The 15810-nt window shown below is 37.0% G+C and overlaps 1 protein-coding gene across 4 annotated transcripts in view; it reads right to left on the reverse strand.

The window, feature by feature from the left end:
• Nucleotides 1-3354: 3354 nt before the first annotated feature.
• The window catches only part of LOC143036384 (uncharacterized), a 48351-nt gene continuing 35895 nt past the window's right edge, over nt 3355-15810 (reverse strand). For all 4 annotated transcript variants that reach the window (XM_076203663.1, XM_076203661.1, XM_076203662.1 and 1 more), the window contains 2 exons: nt 15310-15582; nt 3355-8837 (listed from right to left, as the gene is read on the reverse strand). In XM_076203663.1, the coding sequence (XP_076059778.1) occupies nt 8706-8837; nt 15310-15582 (405 nt within the window). In that variant the 3' untranslated portion in view covers nt 3355-8705. The remainder of the gene's footprint in view (nt 8838-15309; nt 15583-15810) is intronic.

Below are 15810 nucleotides of genomic sequence, written 5' to 3' on the forward strand. Positions count from 1 at the left end.
AAGGAAAATGAGTTGAAGTTGATAGAAACATTTTGGGTCTGGTTAGGTGACTGATTGTTGGCCCTTCTGGGCTGCACCTCTAAACAGGTATAGGGTGTTGATGGATATTGAAGCAGGGAGGTAATTCTCTCTGACGTCCACCTTGCAGGAACACCACTTGCAGATAACCATCATTAGTCCCCTCCTCATTCAAATTATTTCTTTGACCGAAACAACCTTTTGAGATTTTACATTTACATCTTTATAGATGAAAGAATAGCAAATTATAGCAGATATGTAGAAACTCTTTATCTTACAATAAAAGACAGACACATTATGAAAGAAGTTAAAACGATGATATTAGAAGGGGTACTTACATCAATAATTAAGTATGGATCAAAGTTGGATAGAAGTAGAATATAAATGGTAGAAATGAAAACGATAAGAATAATAATTGGAAAAACGTGTCATGATACATTAAGAAATGAATATGTGAGAAATACTGTAGGAGTAACACCAATGATAATCAAGATTGAAAAAATATTGCAATGGCTGGGTCATGTGGATCCCAGATGGAAGAAGATTGAGAGGAAGACCACAAAAGAGATGGAGGGATGGGGTGGAGGAGACATTGAGGGAGTACAACATGCCAACCATTGAAGAATTAAACAAAGAAGGAATCTTTGAAAATTGCATGGAATGCAGAAGATGGTTCTTCCTGCTGACAGGCTGAAGCCCACTTGGGAGAGGATGTAAAATGTATCTTAATATATATATTTATGCACCAAAAGGTTCCGATCTTCCTTGTAAGATGGTTGGCCCAGCCAAGCCCAATTAGAAGTGATGGAGGCAATGCTAAATACAAAAAAGTGGTGGTCCTACATGAATGTGAGAAAAAAATAATTTTCCCTTCCATCTAGAGGTGTTCTTCTTAAGGGATGACACTCACTCACCAGGCTGAGATCAAGAACTCTCATTATCAACTTTAAACTATTTTCCCATAACTTTTGCACATAAGGAGAGCGGACAACCAAACTGCTCCTTCCTTCTGCTAGCTGGTGATACAGAAACAAAGATTTCTGCTAGCTGGTGACACAGGAACAGACAAATACTATGACAATACAGACAACAGAAATTACAAAAAAATTAGATGCACTGTTTATTGGAGTACTTTTTCACAGCTGAGGTTTTCTTACTGATTTAAGGGCAATAATTGATTTGATTTAACATCACAAACACCCCTCTATCAGAAGGCTAGGATGATGCTCCTTACAGAGGAGTTTATTGGATGGAATTTAATGAATTATGCCCTTACTTCAACTTGCTGGTGGTAAGGTTCGAACCACCATCACCTTGACCTTCAATGCAAGTAGCAATGCCCTAACCTGTTCAGCCAGCAAGCATCCTGATTTAATTGAGTTTTTTCATAATCAAAGACTAAAAGATCAGTGAAATAATCAAGAGGTAGAAAAAGTTATGAAGAATTAGAAATGTCATTGACATGGGATAGTGGGGAGTGAATATGAATTAAAGTTACTCCTTCCTTATGTACCTACATCACTGTGTCACTATATAACATTATGAGGAACATTCTATGGGTATGACTGCATAAGTTTGTAGTCAATACTTTATGGAATTAAGTGATACCATCAATCAATCTGTTTCTCCAGGTCTCTCTTGCTGGAAACCCATGGCTCCCAGGTAATTGACAATAGCAACTGGTACCATAAGTCAATCATGGAATAAATAGTGTTGTTGTCCGGGGACTGGAATGGAGCATTGTAGGATGAACTGCTCTGTCTCTTCTGTGTAATACTCGTAGTTGCATCTTGGACAGTGTGATTCTGTGGTCAGGCCTATTCTATGTTGATATTGTTTTAATTAATGCTGGATGGTGTCCTGAATACAACCATACCAATGTGATTCTTACTTCTCTTGGAAAGGGATTTTTCTGTGGGGCTGATGTGTGGAGGGTATTTGTGAAATATTGTGTTTGGTGGTCTGTCTAGGAGAGCTTCTTTAGTGATATGAGTGTGGTTGTGTTTTTATGTGGATGTACTGTGTGGTACAGGTGGAAGGTTGTTGTTTATGTTTCAGTTGTAAGCTGCTGAGTTGTTTTGTTACATTCAGCTGGTGGTGTGCGATATAACAAGATGGGTGGGTAGCATTCAAGGCTCTTGCATAGAACTGTACCTATCATCTTCATGTGATATCCTGTGGAGAGGATTTTAGTTTCTGTGCGAAGTGATATCAAAATGGGCTGAAGTCATGCAGCATTCTTTGATGATAGGAGACTAATCTCTAATCAAAGTGAAATGCTGAGTTACTTTTAACTTCTACCATCCCTCCTTTGCATTAGCCTCCTCAACTCTTTTACTAACATGAAGACTTATTCTCTTCAATATTTTCTCCTTGGCAATCTGAGGAAGGGTACAGGAATATTGTTATGTTCCCCCTATGTGTTGTAAAGGGAGACTAATTAGGGTGAAAAATGGGGAACTTAGACCCTTACAAGGGTGCCTTTGTATATGTATTTCTGTACTTAGGCAAATAATGTTAGGATACAAAAATATCAACACTCACTCTGATGATTTGGATGTTTGAACATGTGGGGATGCATTCACATGCTATACGTACTAAAATGCCTTTTCCACCTTGTAAGGGGGGTGGTCACTGAAGAAACATGCACCATTTTAAAGTTTCTGAAACAAAAACTAAAATTTGGTTACAAATATTTCTAACCTAATCATCAAAGTCATGAAGACTGATGAAAACTAGTTTCTTTTAATGGCTGAGAATGGTCATATCGCTCATTCATTTCAACACTGGCATAACTCAAAAAATGCTACTTTTCAGGAGAAGCAAAATAAACTTTTAATCATGTAATACAGTCTCCCATGGAACTTTTAAACGAGGTATTTAGCAATGAATTTTTATTTCATGATTAGATATAGTACATGACATCTCATATCAAAAAATACATTTATTATAAACATGCTTTGTGCCTATTTGAAAAATAAATTTGGAATTATGACGTTATTGCCTTGAGCGACATCTAGCGGCCAGTTTTGCAACTAGAGTTATGGCGTTCTTACCACAAATAAATATAGAAAATGGCAAATTCAGTGGTATAAATAACTCAAAATCTTCAATTTTTGAGTTATGTCATTGTTGAAATGAATGAGCGATATAGTTATTCAAGGGATGGCGCCCTACACAAAGCTGAAAAACCACATGAAGTAAATTAGAAAAATGGGAGGAAATGACGGCAATGTAGAGTACTGTTATTCCTTTCTGGATAACCTTATCATTGTTTCATTCAGTATAAACTGTAAATAATGAGGAATGATGGTGAAAGAAAATAAAATAAAAATAAAAATTCATTCTCGTATATTATTTGCTGCTTGAAGATGAGAGGGTACATTAACATTCTCATGAAGGAAGGCCTGGTGATAACAAGAGTATTACCTGTATGTTTAGAATAATAATAATAAAATGAGACCAATAAAGGATAACTCTTTGTTGGGAGACTCCCATCAATACCTTCACTTTTGTTAGGAAGCACAGCCCTTTGGGCAGTAGTCCCCAAACTGCAGCTCATGGATGGCATGAAAAAAAAAAAAAAAAAAAAGAGAGAGAGAGAGAGAGAGAGAGAAAATGAATGAAAGAGACTGGTAGAGTGAGGATGAGTGAGAGAGAGAGAAGGTCAGCTCGGTCTGTCATGTAGTATATGCATGTGTGCATTATTTATTTATTCATTCATTTATTGGGGGGAGGGGCACCTGCCATTGCAGTTACAATGAAGGAAGTGGCCCACAGGTTATAAAAGTTTGGAAACCACTGCCTTTGGGGCTGATATTTGGTCTCTGGACCAAGCACAAGAATTCTATAAATTTCAATTATCATTCCTCCAGTTTTTCATATGAGGAGAGCTGACAACTGGTGACCCCTCTCCTCCTCTTCTTCTTCAGACTATCTGATGAAGCAGATACAAACCCACACTAATACAATAGATAACTGTCCAATGTTTCTTCCCTTGGACATCAATAAGAGGGCTTGGTGCTTTTGGGCTACATGTTTCCAGTCCATGAAACTAGAGGCAAAACTCATTATCATTAACAAGAATATTCTTGTATTTCACTATGGAAATGTGTGTTCCCTTACATTCCAAGAGTATTTACAAGATTCAAAAATTTCTTCAATAGGTGGCACCATCCTAGTCCTCTCAGAGAGGAGGTGTTTGTGATATCAAATCAAATCACTTGCGGGCTGTATTAATTTTTTCAAGCTAGTGCGGTATTTTGGGGAAAAGGAACCAATTCATAAATATAAATGATGCCTTCATCATCTTAACAGATAATGATGATGATAATACCATCTGGTTGGTAGATAGAAGATTGTCAGCAAGGAAGACAGAAAGTTAAAAGTTGCTCTCTTTTCTTGTGTAGCAACAATACAAGTTCAATAAAATCCAAATCCTGATCTGTTCACAAAATATGCACACTTCTCTTCCTTACAGATTTGATGCATAAATGACTACATTTTAATTTTAATTGTAAGATAACATTCATTGGTGCATCAGGGTGATGTGTCTCAACCTTTAAGCTGTTCCACAAATATCTAAAAACATATAAACTTACAGATATTTTCTTTAAAGATTACTGTATTTCAATGAAGTGGAATCCTCACCTACTTCATTTCTCATATAAAATTTTCATATAATTGCCATCTTAAATACTTGTTCATAAGATTCCATATTAGAACACATGAAATGAACATAAACATCAACTGTTCACTGTAACCATCCAATCTTCCTTAAGTGATGGGTATTTCTGGTAAAACTAATGTAACATAGACAATGCCATCATAAAATCATAATACTGAACACAATTTATATGTACATATACCAAAGGCTTTTTCCCTCTTACAAGGGAGGTAGCCAAAAAACAAATGCATAAAATCCACTCCTACCCATTTCATCCCCATATACTCCACTCCCATTCACCCCCTCTCTCTTATCTTGGCTCCTATCTTCTGTCCTCTCCCGTCCTTCCTCAACAGACATTCCCCTCTTTCCCAATGCCCTTTTTACCCCATCCATCCATCTCACCCCTTGGTCGCCCCTTCATGTTCACTCCTTCTACCTCTGCCTTCCACACCTCTTTTACTAATTTTTTACAAAGGATTACAAAGGTGGAGCATGCCGATAGTCCAAACTATCCCAATACTCTTTCATCAACCCTATCTTCCAACTCCCTTTCCATCTCCATTCTCCTCTTCACCTCCTTGTTTCTCACTCTATCCAGCCTAGTAACCCCTATCATACTTCTCAGGCTCCTTATCTCAAACACATTCAAACTCCTCAATTCTTATGTTCCTTTTTTCACACCTTCCCAAACTCAGTCACTAACTTCCTCAATCCCTCCTCTGATTCTGCTACAAGCGCAGTGTTGTCTGCAAACAACAACTGGTTTATCTCCCACTTTTCTCCATTTCCTTTAACCATCTCCAATCCTCGATCCATTACCCTTGCATTTACCTCTCACACCACCCCATCCATGTATAAATCAAACAGCCGAGGTGACATAACACGTCCCTGGTGGAGTCCCACCTTTACCTCAAACCACTCACTTTCTGATTCTAACACAAGCTCTACTACATACATACATACATATACCAAGGCTTTTTCCTCCTTCCAAGGGAGGTAGCCAAAAAGGGAAAGGCATAAAAACACTCCCACCCATTTCATCCCTAAATACACTCCACACCCCTCCCACCCTCCCTCTCATCTGAGCACCTCCTGGATGACGGGTCATCCCTGCACAAGCTCTACTACTCTCGTAAAAACTCTTGACTGCTCTTAACAGCTTTCCTCCTATCCCATATATCTGTAATACCTCCCACAGTGCCTTCCTGTCTACCCTGTCATAAGCCTTCTCCAAATCCATAAAGGCCCAAAAAACATCCTTGCATTTTCCTAAAGCTTTCTCACATATCTGTCTTACCACAAAAAATCTGATCCACACAATCCCTACCTGTCCTAAATCCACACTGTTCCTCACCAATTACTCCCTGTGTTCCTCTTAAGTAATATAACAATTATACTATCTGACCAAATAACCCTGTATTGGAGAGAATAACTATGTACTTTTTCATGCTCTTGTTAGACAATACTTAGCTCTATAAGTACCCTCTGACTATTAAAGGGATCTTGGCCCTTTCAATATGACAGTATTTTCTATGGATGTTGCCAGACAATTCTAATTCACTCTTTGGATACCTCTTAACCAATAATTGATTACACAGGAACTGGAAACAAAATATAATACTAAATAAATTGTAACTGATATCAAACAATGCAGTATAAATATGAATTCATATATACTGTACATTCATATACAAAAGGGCCTTTTTCTCCCTATAGGGGGACCAAAGGGTGGCTAAGCCAAGGCATACACTTACTGTACACATATTCCATACTTGTCCAAAATGTAAACATTTTTCCTCCTATCCTAGTACCTTGTGGGTGAAGCCATCCTTGTTGCCTACCACACTGCTTGGGTCAAAGGCAATGAGGCAAGACAGTGCTTTTACGGCAGGAGCCTGGCAGCCAGAGCTAGAGGCAAACCACCTCTGGCTATCAGGTGCTGATGTGAAAGTGCTGTACCTTGCTGCCCTGCCTTTGCCCCAAGCAATGTGGTAGGGAACAAGGAGGACTCTTCATCCAAAAGGACGGGAGGGACAATAATTTTGGATGGGTGCAAGATGAATGCAAGGTAGGTGTATGCTTCAACTCAGCCACCTTCCTTTTAATTATAATCAATAATAATGATTTCATATGAACATGTAAAAACAGCTAACAACACAATGAGGTAAAGAAATGTCCTGAAAAAGGTGAGAGGTGCTGAAATAGATGACTGCGATAACATTCCTGTATTTTCATCACTGAAAAATTGACATTTCCTCATAATGGTGTTTTCATGCAATAAAATTTTTATTCTACATGAGACATGTAATCAAAATATATATATTATAGCTGTAACTAATTCACATATAAGTTTTTTATCATGATTTACACTAACATATACAAGCTGTGATTTTTGTGAGTGTTTCATGATGCACTTTTGTGAATTTTATTACAAATAATAAAGTCGGTATAAAATTACACTTTCTGATATACTTCTTGTGTGATATTTGTCAAATGTACAGAGTAGAGGGTTATATACACCAAAACCATGTACTGTACTCATGAGACCTACAAAAATTACACACCTGCATTGATTCATAAATGAATTTCTCAATTATGGCATCTTGCACACCAATGCAACCAGTTGCATAAAACCAGTTGGTTATGATACCACAACCAGTTGCATTGTTTCTTTCTTTGAAGAAAATATTGCACCAAATATGACAGCAAGAAAAAGACCTACATACTAAAAAGTAGAAAGAAAAGAAAAGCAAAGAAAAAAAAAAAAAATTATATATATAATATTAAAACAAAATGCATGCAATTGGTTTCATGCAACTGGTTGCATCGGTGTCCCACCTGCCTAAGTGTAACTTAGATAAGAAATAATTCTTTTCAACAGTTTTCCTTGAAAGCAGCACCCACAAGTATTTGGCAATTTCATTATCAACTAGTATATAAATTAGCCATCTTTCTTTGGTCAATAACTTAAACAATATTTAATAAAGCATGCACAATTAAAATTTCTGAAGCTGTTATATATATATCAATGATATTTAAACCCAAAGTCTCTGTCCTGACTTCTGCAATGCAATAATAAATCTGCAAGAACCAATACTAACTGATCAAAACAATTATCAAACATTGATATGAATTTTTTCTACAATATGTTTTCTATATAAAGAAAATCTATCCTGCAAATAGTTCATTACCCTTACTATAAGGCCCTCAAATGAATGTTATATGGGCACTATACACATCATTTATCTGATATAGATAAACAGATACAATTTTCAACACATACAGTAAATGTGATTAGTACACTAATGCCCAATGATATATATATAATAGACAGGCTATATCCAATACATTGAACAAGAAAATTTGGTGGACCTGCTTAATCACTAAGTACTCACATAGGTATAAAAGCATGTAGAATAATCAATTTTCATAAAAATTCTATGCTCTTTATAGCTTACCATTTCAGTTATAAACTGTGCATAAGTAACATGTTTCCTCTAGCTGAAAAGTCAAATAAGTGTCTTGTGATCCATCTAGCTTGTTTTCTAAAAAACTGTCTTTTGAAAGTAGCTATGAAATCATAGCTAAAAAATAAAACTAGTTGACTTTATAAAGCTATATAAAGCAAATAGTTTACAGACCTCAAAGATGTCCTTAACAGATTTTGTTCTGGCTAACACCATAGAATTACTAAGTTGAGGAGTAGATTTGATACAAAGTAGATTGTTCAGAGATTGAAATCCCTTTTGTACTGCATTTGCTCCTCAGCTACATAAAATTACCAAGTATGAGCCAAAACATTATCTATAATCGTCAATATTGGGCAAGGTTTAAACATAATCAAGGAGATTAAGATGCATGTATTGATACAAGAAATGGCCTTCATGAAAACATTCCATTTATGACTTGCAAAACAAGCTTATCTTACAAAAAAAAATCTGATATAAATATTATTTTGATAAAATGGTGTGGCAAATGAGGCAGAGTTGGATATAAAAGCAATGCTAAATGTACAGAACTATGCTGTAGTGGCAGACATGGGTAGATGATTGGTGCGCTGTTTCTCCTCTTGGTCCAGGTGCTGCCAGTACATGAGGCAAACTACCATTACTGGCATCCCAAGAAGACTGAACACCAATTCACCTGTCACCTGCAGAATCAAATTAAGGTACTATAATAACAATGAATATATATATATATATATATACTGTATATAAATATATATCACTGAAGTGAATGGCAAGCTTGTTATAACAAAACTTGTCATATTTTTTTCTCTTAGAGTAATCTAGCCTTCTATATGCAGTACATACATACATACATATACCAAGGCTTTTTCCCCCTTACTAGGGAGGTAGCCAAAAAGGAAAAGGCACAAAAAACATTCCCACCCATTCCATCCCCGAAAACACTCCACACACCCCCACCCTCCCTCCCATCTTAGCACCTCCTAGATGACGGGTCATCCCTGCACCCTGTCCACTGCCCTGGGTCAGAAGCAGTGTCGCAAGTAATCCTAATATTTCTATATATGTCATGCTGTGGGGTAACAGACAAAATTTGTAAATAGTCAGAGTACATTTTCACATCTCTTGGTGCTTCTTCAGTGGTAGGTAAGAATCTAAAGGCTAATCAGTTGTACAGGGATTATATACTTGGGTGGAGGATTTTGGTGGGTCATCATTGGCTGGCAATGAGAGAAGCAAGTAAACCTTGGGGAATTTAACTATTTCAGTACAAGTCATATTCTCACATGCAGCATCAGCTGTCATATGTATGATGCAACACACTACTTGCATTATAAAATATAAAGTCACTGCTGTATTACTCATTCTCTTTTACTCTCAGTAATAATGAACACAGAAAGCGTGATCAAACCAGTTCATAGAATCTGGGGGTAACTAATGTACAACTACAAAAAATTATATAATCAAGACGACAATGTCAACATCCTTGTGTACCCACTCATGCCTCATGATGCTTATGTAGGCGATGTCATACTGAAGTGGTTAAAAGCGTACTGAGAAATAGACATTTAGGAATGGATGACAAGAGCATATTGTACAAAGGGATCACTGTGCTGACAGCACTGTAGGGGGGCAGAATCATGGAACATAAGAGAGGAAGAATTTAAATGTGTTTGAGATGAAATGTCTGAGAAGTATGGTAGGGGTTAGTAGCCTGAATAGTATGAAAAATGAGGAGATGAGGAAGAGAATGGGGGTGAAAAAGGAGTTGGGAGATAGGGTTAGTGAAAGAGTATTGGGATGGTTTAGACACATGGAAAGAACGAGTGAAGAAAGTTTAGTAAAAGAAATGTGGAAGGCAGAGGTGGATGGAGTGAATATGAGGGGGAGACCGAGGATGAGATGGATGGGGTAAAAGGGGCATTGAGCAAGAGGGGGATGTCTGTTCAGAAAGGAAGGGAGAAGACAGAAGATAGGAGTGAGTGAAGAATGGTTGTGTATGGATGATGCTGTCATGCATGGAAGGGAGTGGGTGGGGGGTGAGGGTTAGAGAGTATGTATGAATGATATTTTGATGCAGCCTGAAGGGATTTCTTCCTGTCTTTTTTTTTCTGCATGAGGGGATGGAGAGGGAGGTTGCTGATTAAATGAAGCAGCCTTGCTGTAGTTGTACTGTGTCTTGCTGCATTGCTTCTGACCCAGGGCAATGGGCAAGATGCAGGGATGACCTGTCATCCAGGAGCCAAGAAAAGAGGGAGGAAGGGGTGGTGAATGGGAGTGGAGTGAGTGGGGATGAAATGATTGGGAGTGGAATTATGCCTTTTGACTTTAGCTACCTCCCTTGGTATATGTATGTATGTATCACTGGTTGGCATTGCTAGAGTTCCCTGTTCTCCTATTGGTTGGTGGGTGGTATGTATCGGTATTCATTGTCTTCTTTTCAGTGGGAAATGACCTCTTAACTCTTGGTAGGATTTTTAAGTCCTTGAGTGTATTCATTCCTGGGGATAGTTCCTTAATGTATAAGGATTCTAGGATGGGTAATTGTCTTGGGTCTTTATTGAAATTTATAATTTCCATATTCTGTGCCATGTCTTCCTTCCTTAACTTCACCTAATGGACTTCACTATGGTGATTTTTAGGAGCTCCTGAATTTAAGTGGTATGACAGATGAAGTGAAAGCTTCATGGTGGTCATGCTGATATAGGTAGTAGGATGGGTTGCACAGTCTCCAAGTTTGCATGTGTACCTATTTACAACATGAGATTTTTGAAGCTCATCAATGGTTGCATGGTGTTGTTTCTCAGGAGTAGGTTCGATTTTCTTTTTTTCTGATGATAATTTATCAAGTTAATTTTGATGCTGGATTCAGAGGGATTAATATTTCCTCTTATAATCTGTTGCATTATCCTCTCATCCTTTTCTCCACTGCATACAAGGAGGATGATAGGATAATGTAACAAATTGTAAGGAGAAACATTAGGCCCACTGAAGCCAGCACCAAAATTAACTTGATAAATTATTGTAATACACTTGTATATATATATATATATATATATATATATATATATATATATATATATGTATATATAATTGAACCTATTCCTGAGGAACAACAGAGCATCAATGAGCTTCAAAAATCTCATGCTATATATAGGCACACATGCAAACTTGGGAACTGTGCAGTCCATCTGACTACCTATATTGGCATGACCACCATCAAACTTTCACATTGTCTGTTGTACCACCTAGCCTCAGGAATTCCTAAGAATCACTACAGTGAAGTCCATCAAGCAAGGTTAAGGAGGGAAGACCTGGCACAGAATATGGATGCTATTGCATACATACATTTACCAAAGGCCCTTTCCCCGTTACAAGAGAGGTAGCCAAAAATCAAAAGCATAAGAACCACTTAGTAACCATGTAGTAAGCGCTGAAACTATCAGTTGTTTTAAAAAACGATTAGACAACTTTATGGATGGGGATGACAGGTTGTGACGGATACGGAGCTGCCTAGTGTAGGCCTTATGGTCTTTTGCAGTCTCCTTTATTTCTTATGTTCTTATTACAAAGGATTACAAAGGCGGAGCATGCCGACAGGAGACCTTTTGATCCATATCTAGGTCGGATGCGAAAAAAAATCATATTAATAATAAAATAATAAATAAAAACTATGATAATGTAAATAACAAACAAAATACATAAATAAATGCATAGGTATAGTTGAATAATAAACAAACAGGTAAATAGTAAATAATAATAAATTGACATATAACTAATAATAAATGAAAATCAGACAGACATATGATAACAAAACAAAAACAAATAATATAAGATAAATCATAATCATTACAGCATCTTGCTTAGGTATTTATCTAAATGATTCTTAAAGCTTCGAACTGAACTACATTGCACTACCTGTGCAGGAAGTTTATTCCATTCATTAACTACACGGTTGGCAAAGTTGTTTCTACCTACTTCCAAATTGAATCTATTTCCGGACAGTTTGAGACCATTGTTTCTTGTCTGATTCTCATTCAATGTAAAAATTTTGTCACTTTTGATGTTGTCAATTCTCTTTAGAATTTTAAAGACCTGTATCAAGTCACCTCTGAGTCTACGCTTTTTTAGGGAAAACAGATTCATATGTTTTAGTCGATTTTCGTATGATTTATTTTTGATATTTGGAATCAGTTTTGTGGCTCGCCGTTGCACTTTTTCCAGTCTGTCAATGTCTTTAATGAGATTCGGTGACCATACGGAAACAGCATATTCCAAATGTGGACGAACTAACGATTTATATAGCTTGTTAATGAGTGATGGACTTTTGAAATCAAAAGATCGCGCAATCAGTCCTAGAATCTTATTTGCTTTCTCAGAGGCTGAAATACACTGCTTGGATGATTTGAGGTCGTTACTGATAATTACGCCGAGATCTTTTTCACTATCCACTTTTGTTAACGAATTTCCAAATAACTTGTAATCGTACTTACTGTTATATTTACCTATGTCCATACCTTGCATTTACTTGTGTTAAATTTCATTAGCCACTTTTCAGACCATTGCTGTAATTGATCTAAATCTTCTTGAATATCTAATTGATTTGAGTGATCATTTGCCACTCCACACAGTTTTGTATCATCAGCAAATTTGGAAACAGTAGATTTTAGTCCATGGTCTATATCATTAAATATACTATGAATAGAAGTGGTCCAAGAACGGAACCCTGAGGAACTCCACTTGCAACACTTTTCCATCCAGAAGTTTTTCCATTTAAAACAACTCTCTGTTTTCGACCCTTCAACCAATTACTAGTCCAACCTAATAGGCTACCACTTATTCCATGCAAAGCTAATTTAGTAAGTAGTCTTTCGTGTGGGACGGTATCAAAAGCTTTTGCAAAGTCTAGATATACTAAATCTATATTGTTTCTTTTGTCATAATTCGAGATAACTGTGTTGTAGAATTCGAGTAAGTCACACAAGAACGTTTCCGTCTGAAACCATGCTGACTATCATTTATCAAACGGTTACTTTCTAAATGATGTTCGATAGCATCTCTGATGATAGTTTCCATTATTTTTCCTACGATTGAAGTCAAACTTATAGGCCTATAGTTATTTGGTTTCTTTTTGTCACCTTTTTTGAATATGGGAGTAACGTTAGCTAGCTTCCATTCTCTTGGGACATCTCCGGATATGATGGATTTCTTGAAAATAATTTCTAATGGAACAACAATCTCATTTTTCATTTCCTTTAAGATTCTTGGATGCCAACTGTCAGGCCCTGGTGTTTTATTAACTTTGAGTTTGTCTATACACCTTTTAATTTTTTCTTTTGTTATATTTACCGTAGTGAGTAAGTTTACCCTAGACTTTTCACAGGTTTCAGTTTGGAGCTCACCTTGAGGTGTTTCGTTTACGAATACCGAGCTAAAATAATTGTTTAAGATATTACACATTCCTTCATTTGAATATTCAAGTTGACTGTCAGCAGATAATAGTGGACCAATGTGATTCCTAACAACCTTTTTATCTCTAATGTAACTATAGAATTCTTTGGGATTCTCTTTGGATTTCTCAGCGATGTTCATTTCGTATTGTCGTTTTCTTTTTCTTATTGTCTTTTTTAAATCTCTCTGTATTGATATCATAACTTTCATACTCATTAGATGCACCCGAGCACTTATATTTCTTATAAGCCTGTCTCTTTTTAGCAATACTTTTTTCAGTTTCTTTGTCGAGCCACTTTGGGCGAGCCTGATTTGGGGGACGTCTGTCCTTAAAAGTAATGTAAGTTTGAATCATCTTAGTGAGCGTATTTTGAAATATTTCCCACATGTGATCTACTGGTCTTTCGTTTAATTTTGCCTCCCAATCTGTAAGCTGAAGCCCCTGCCGTAGTTCTATGAACTGAGCTTTACTGAAATCGGGTATTTTAGAAACACAAGTATCTATTCTAAAATTGTTTAGGAGTTTGAATCTAACTAGGTTGTGATCGCTATTTGCAACAGATTCACCGACTTCTACATCAGTTACCATGCTTTCGCGGCTTGTGATCAAAAGATCGAGTAAGTTTCCATATCTTGTGGGCTCTTTTACATGCTGAATTAAGTAATTGTCACCAAGAAAATCAATCAAGCGACTACCTATATGGCCAGGTTCAAGGGTCATCCAATCAATGTCAGTAAAATTGAAATCACCCATTATCAATAAATCCCGGTTGCAGAAACTAGACAGTTCTTGAAATAACAGTTTGTCGTCTGCTAATGATAATGTCTTTGGCCTATATATTACACCTATATTCATTTTTTGTCCATTTGTCTGGGTTAACTCAACCCACAAACTATCATATGCATCCTGCTTCACTTTCTCTAAAACACAAGCATGAAAATTGTTTTTAACGTACAATAGAACACCCCCACCTTTCTTGTGGTTTCTATCCTGATGAAAGTGTTTAAATCCCGCAATACTAAATTCAGCTTCGAACTCTGTACCATTTAACCATGTCTCAGTTATTCCTATCATATCGAGATTTTTGCTTTTGACATACGCCTGTATTTCTTGAAATTTGTTTCTAATACTACGAGCATTAAAGTACATGGTTTTAAGAAACTCGTGATTATTTCTTTTTGACACATTTTGAATTTCAATATCATGTCTTACATTATCATTTTGTTTTTCATTTATACCTTGCTCTATATTATTATTTGGTCCTTCATTGACGTTCAATGCCTCATTTACATTTCTCCTATCAAAATTAACATTTCCCCCATCACGGACATCTGGTCGATCACGGTCATCCGATTTCTTTTGTTCTTCCACTCATTCCATCCCCTACATACTTCACTCCCATCCACTCCCTTCCCTCCTGGATGATGGGTCATCCATGCATCTTACCCACAGCCCTGGGTCAGAAGCAGTGTTGCAAGACACAGCACATCCACAGCAAGGCCACTTCATTAAATCAGCAACCCTCACTCTCTGTCCCCTCATGCTGGACCAGTGCGTACTTTCCTATGACCCCTGGGACTATTGGGTTAACATGTATACCCAAATCCTAGTACCCCCTTGTTGGGCATGCAACAAAATATCTAGCTAAGGGATGGAGAGAGAGGGAAAAAAAAAAAAATAAATAAAATAAATAAATAAATTACCTGTGGATACCATTCCATGCCATAGGGTCCTCCAATTCTGAAGACAGCCCACCACAAGGCACTGAAGGGCAAGGAGAGTGATGCTAGAGCCAGTGTGTACACCATTGACCTTGACTGTAGGAGTACACAACCAACAAGTACCAAGAAGGCTATGTGGGAGAGTAGAAAGATCCATCCATATAGAACTGTGACTGAACAGGCTTCATTGAAGCCTTGAAAATGGCATCCGAGACCAGTGGATGTCAACTGAACAAAATCCTTGGGAGATCCAGCCTGTGGGATGAAAGAATTTCATATAACTTCTTCATATGAACATATATATATATATATATATATATATATATATATATATAAGAGAGAGAGAGAGAGAGAGAGAGAGAGAGAGAGAGAGAGAGAGAGAGAGAGAGAGAGAGAGAGAGAGAGAGAGAGAATGGTAACACTTGATTGAGTGTGGTATCTAGAATAATAATAATGGGAAAAGGAGCAAATATTAAAAATTCT

Source organism: Oratosquilla oratoria, chromosome 20, assembly GCF_046742065.1.
Source record: "Oratosquilla oratoria isolate Oo_2021 chromosome 20, ASM4674206v1, whole genome shotgun sequence".
NCBI lineage: Eukaryota > Metazoa > Arthropoda > Malacostraca > Stomatopoda > Squillidae > Oratosquilla > Oratosquilla oratoria.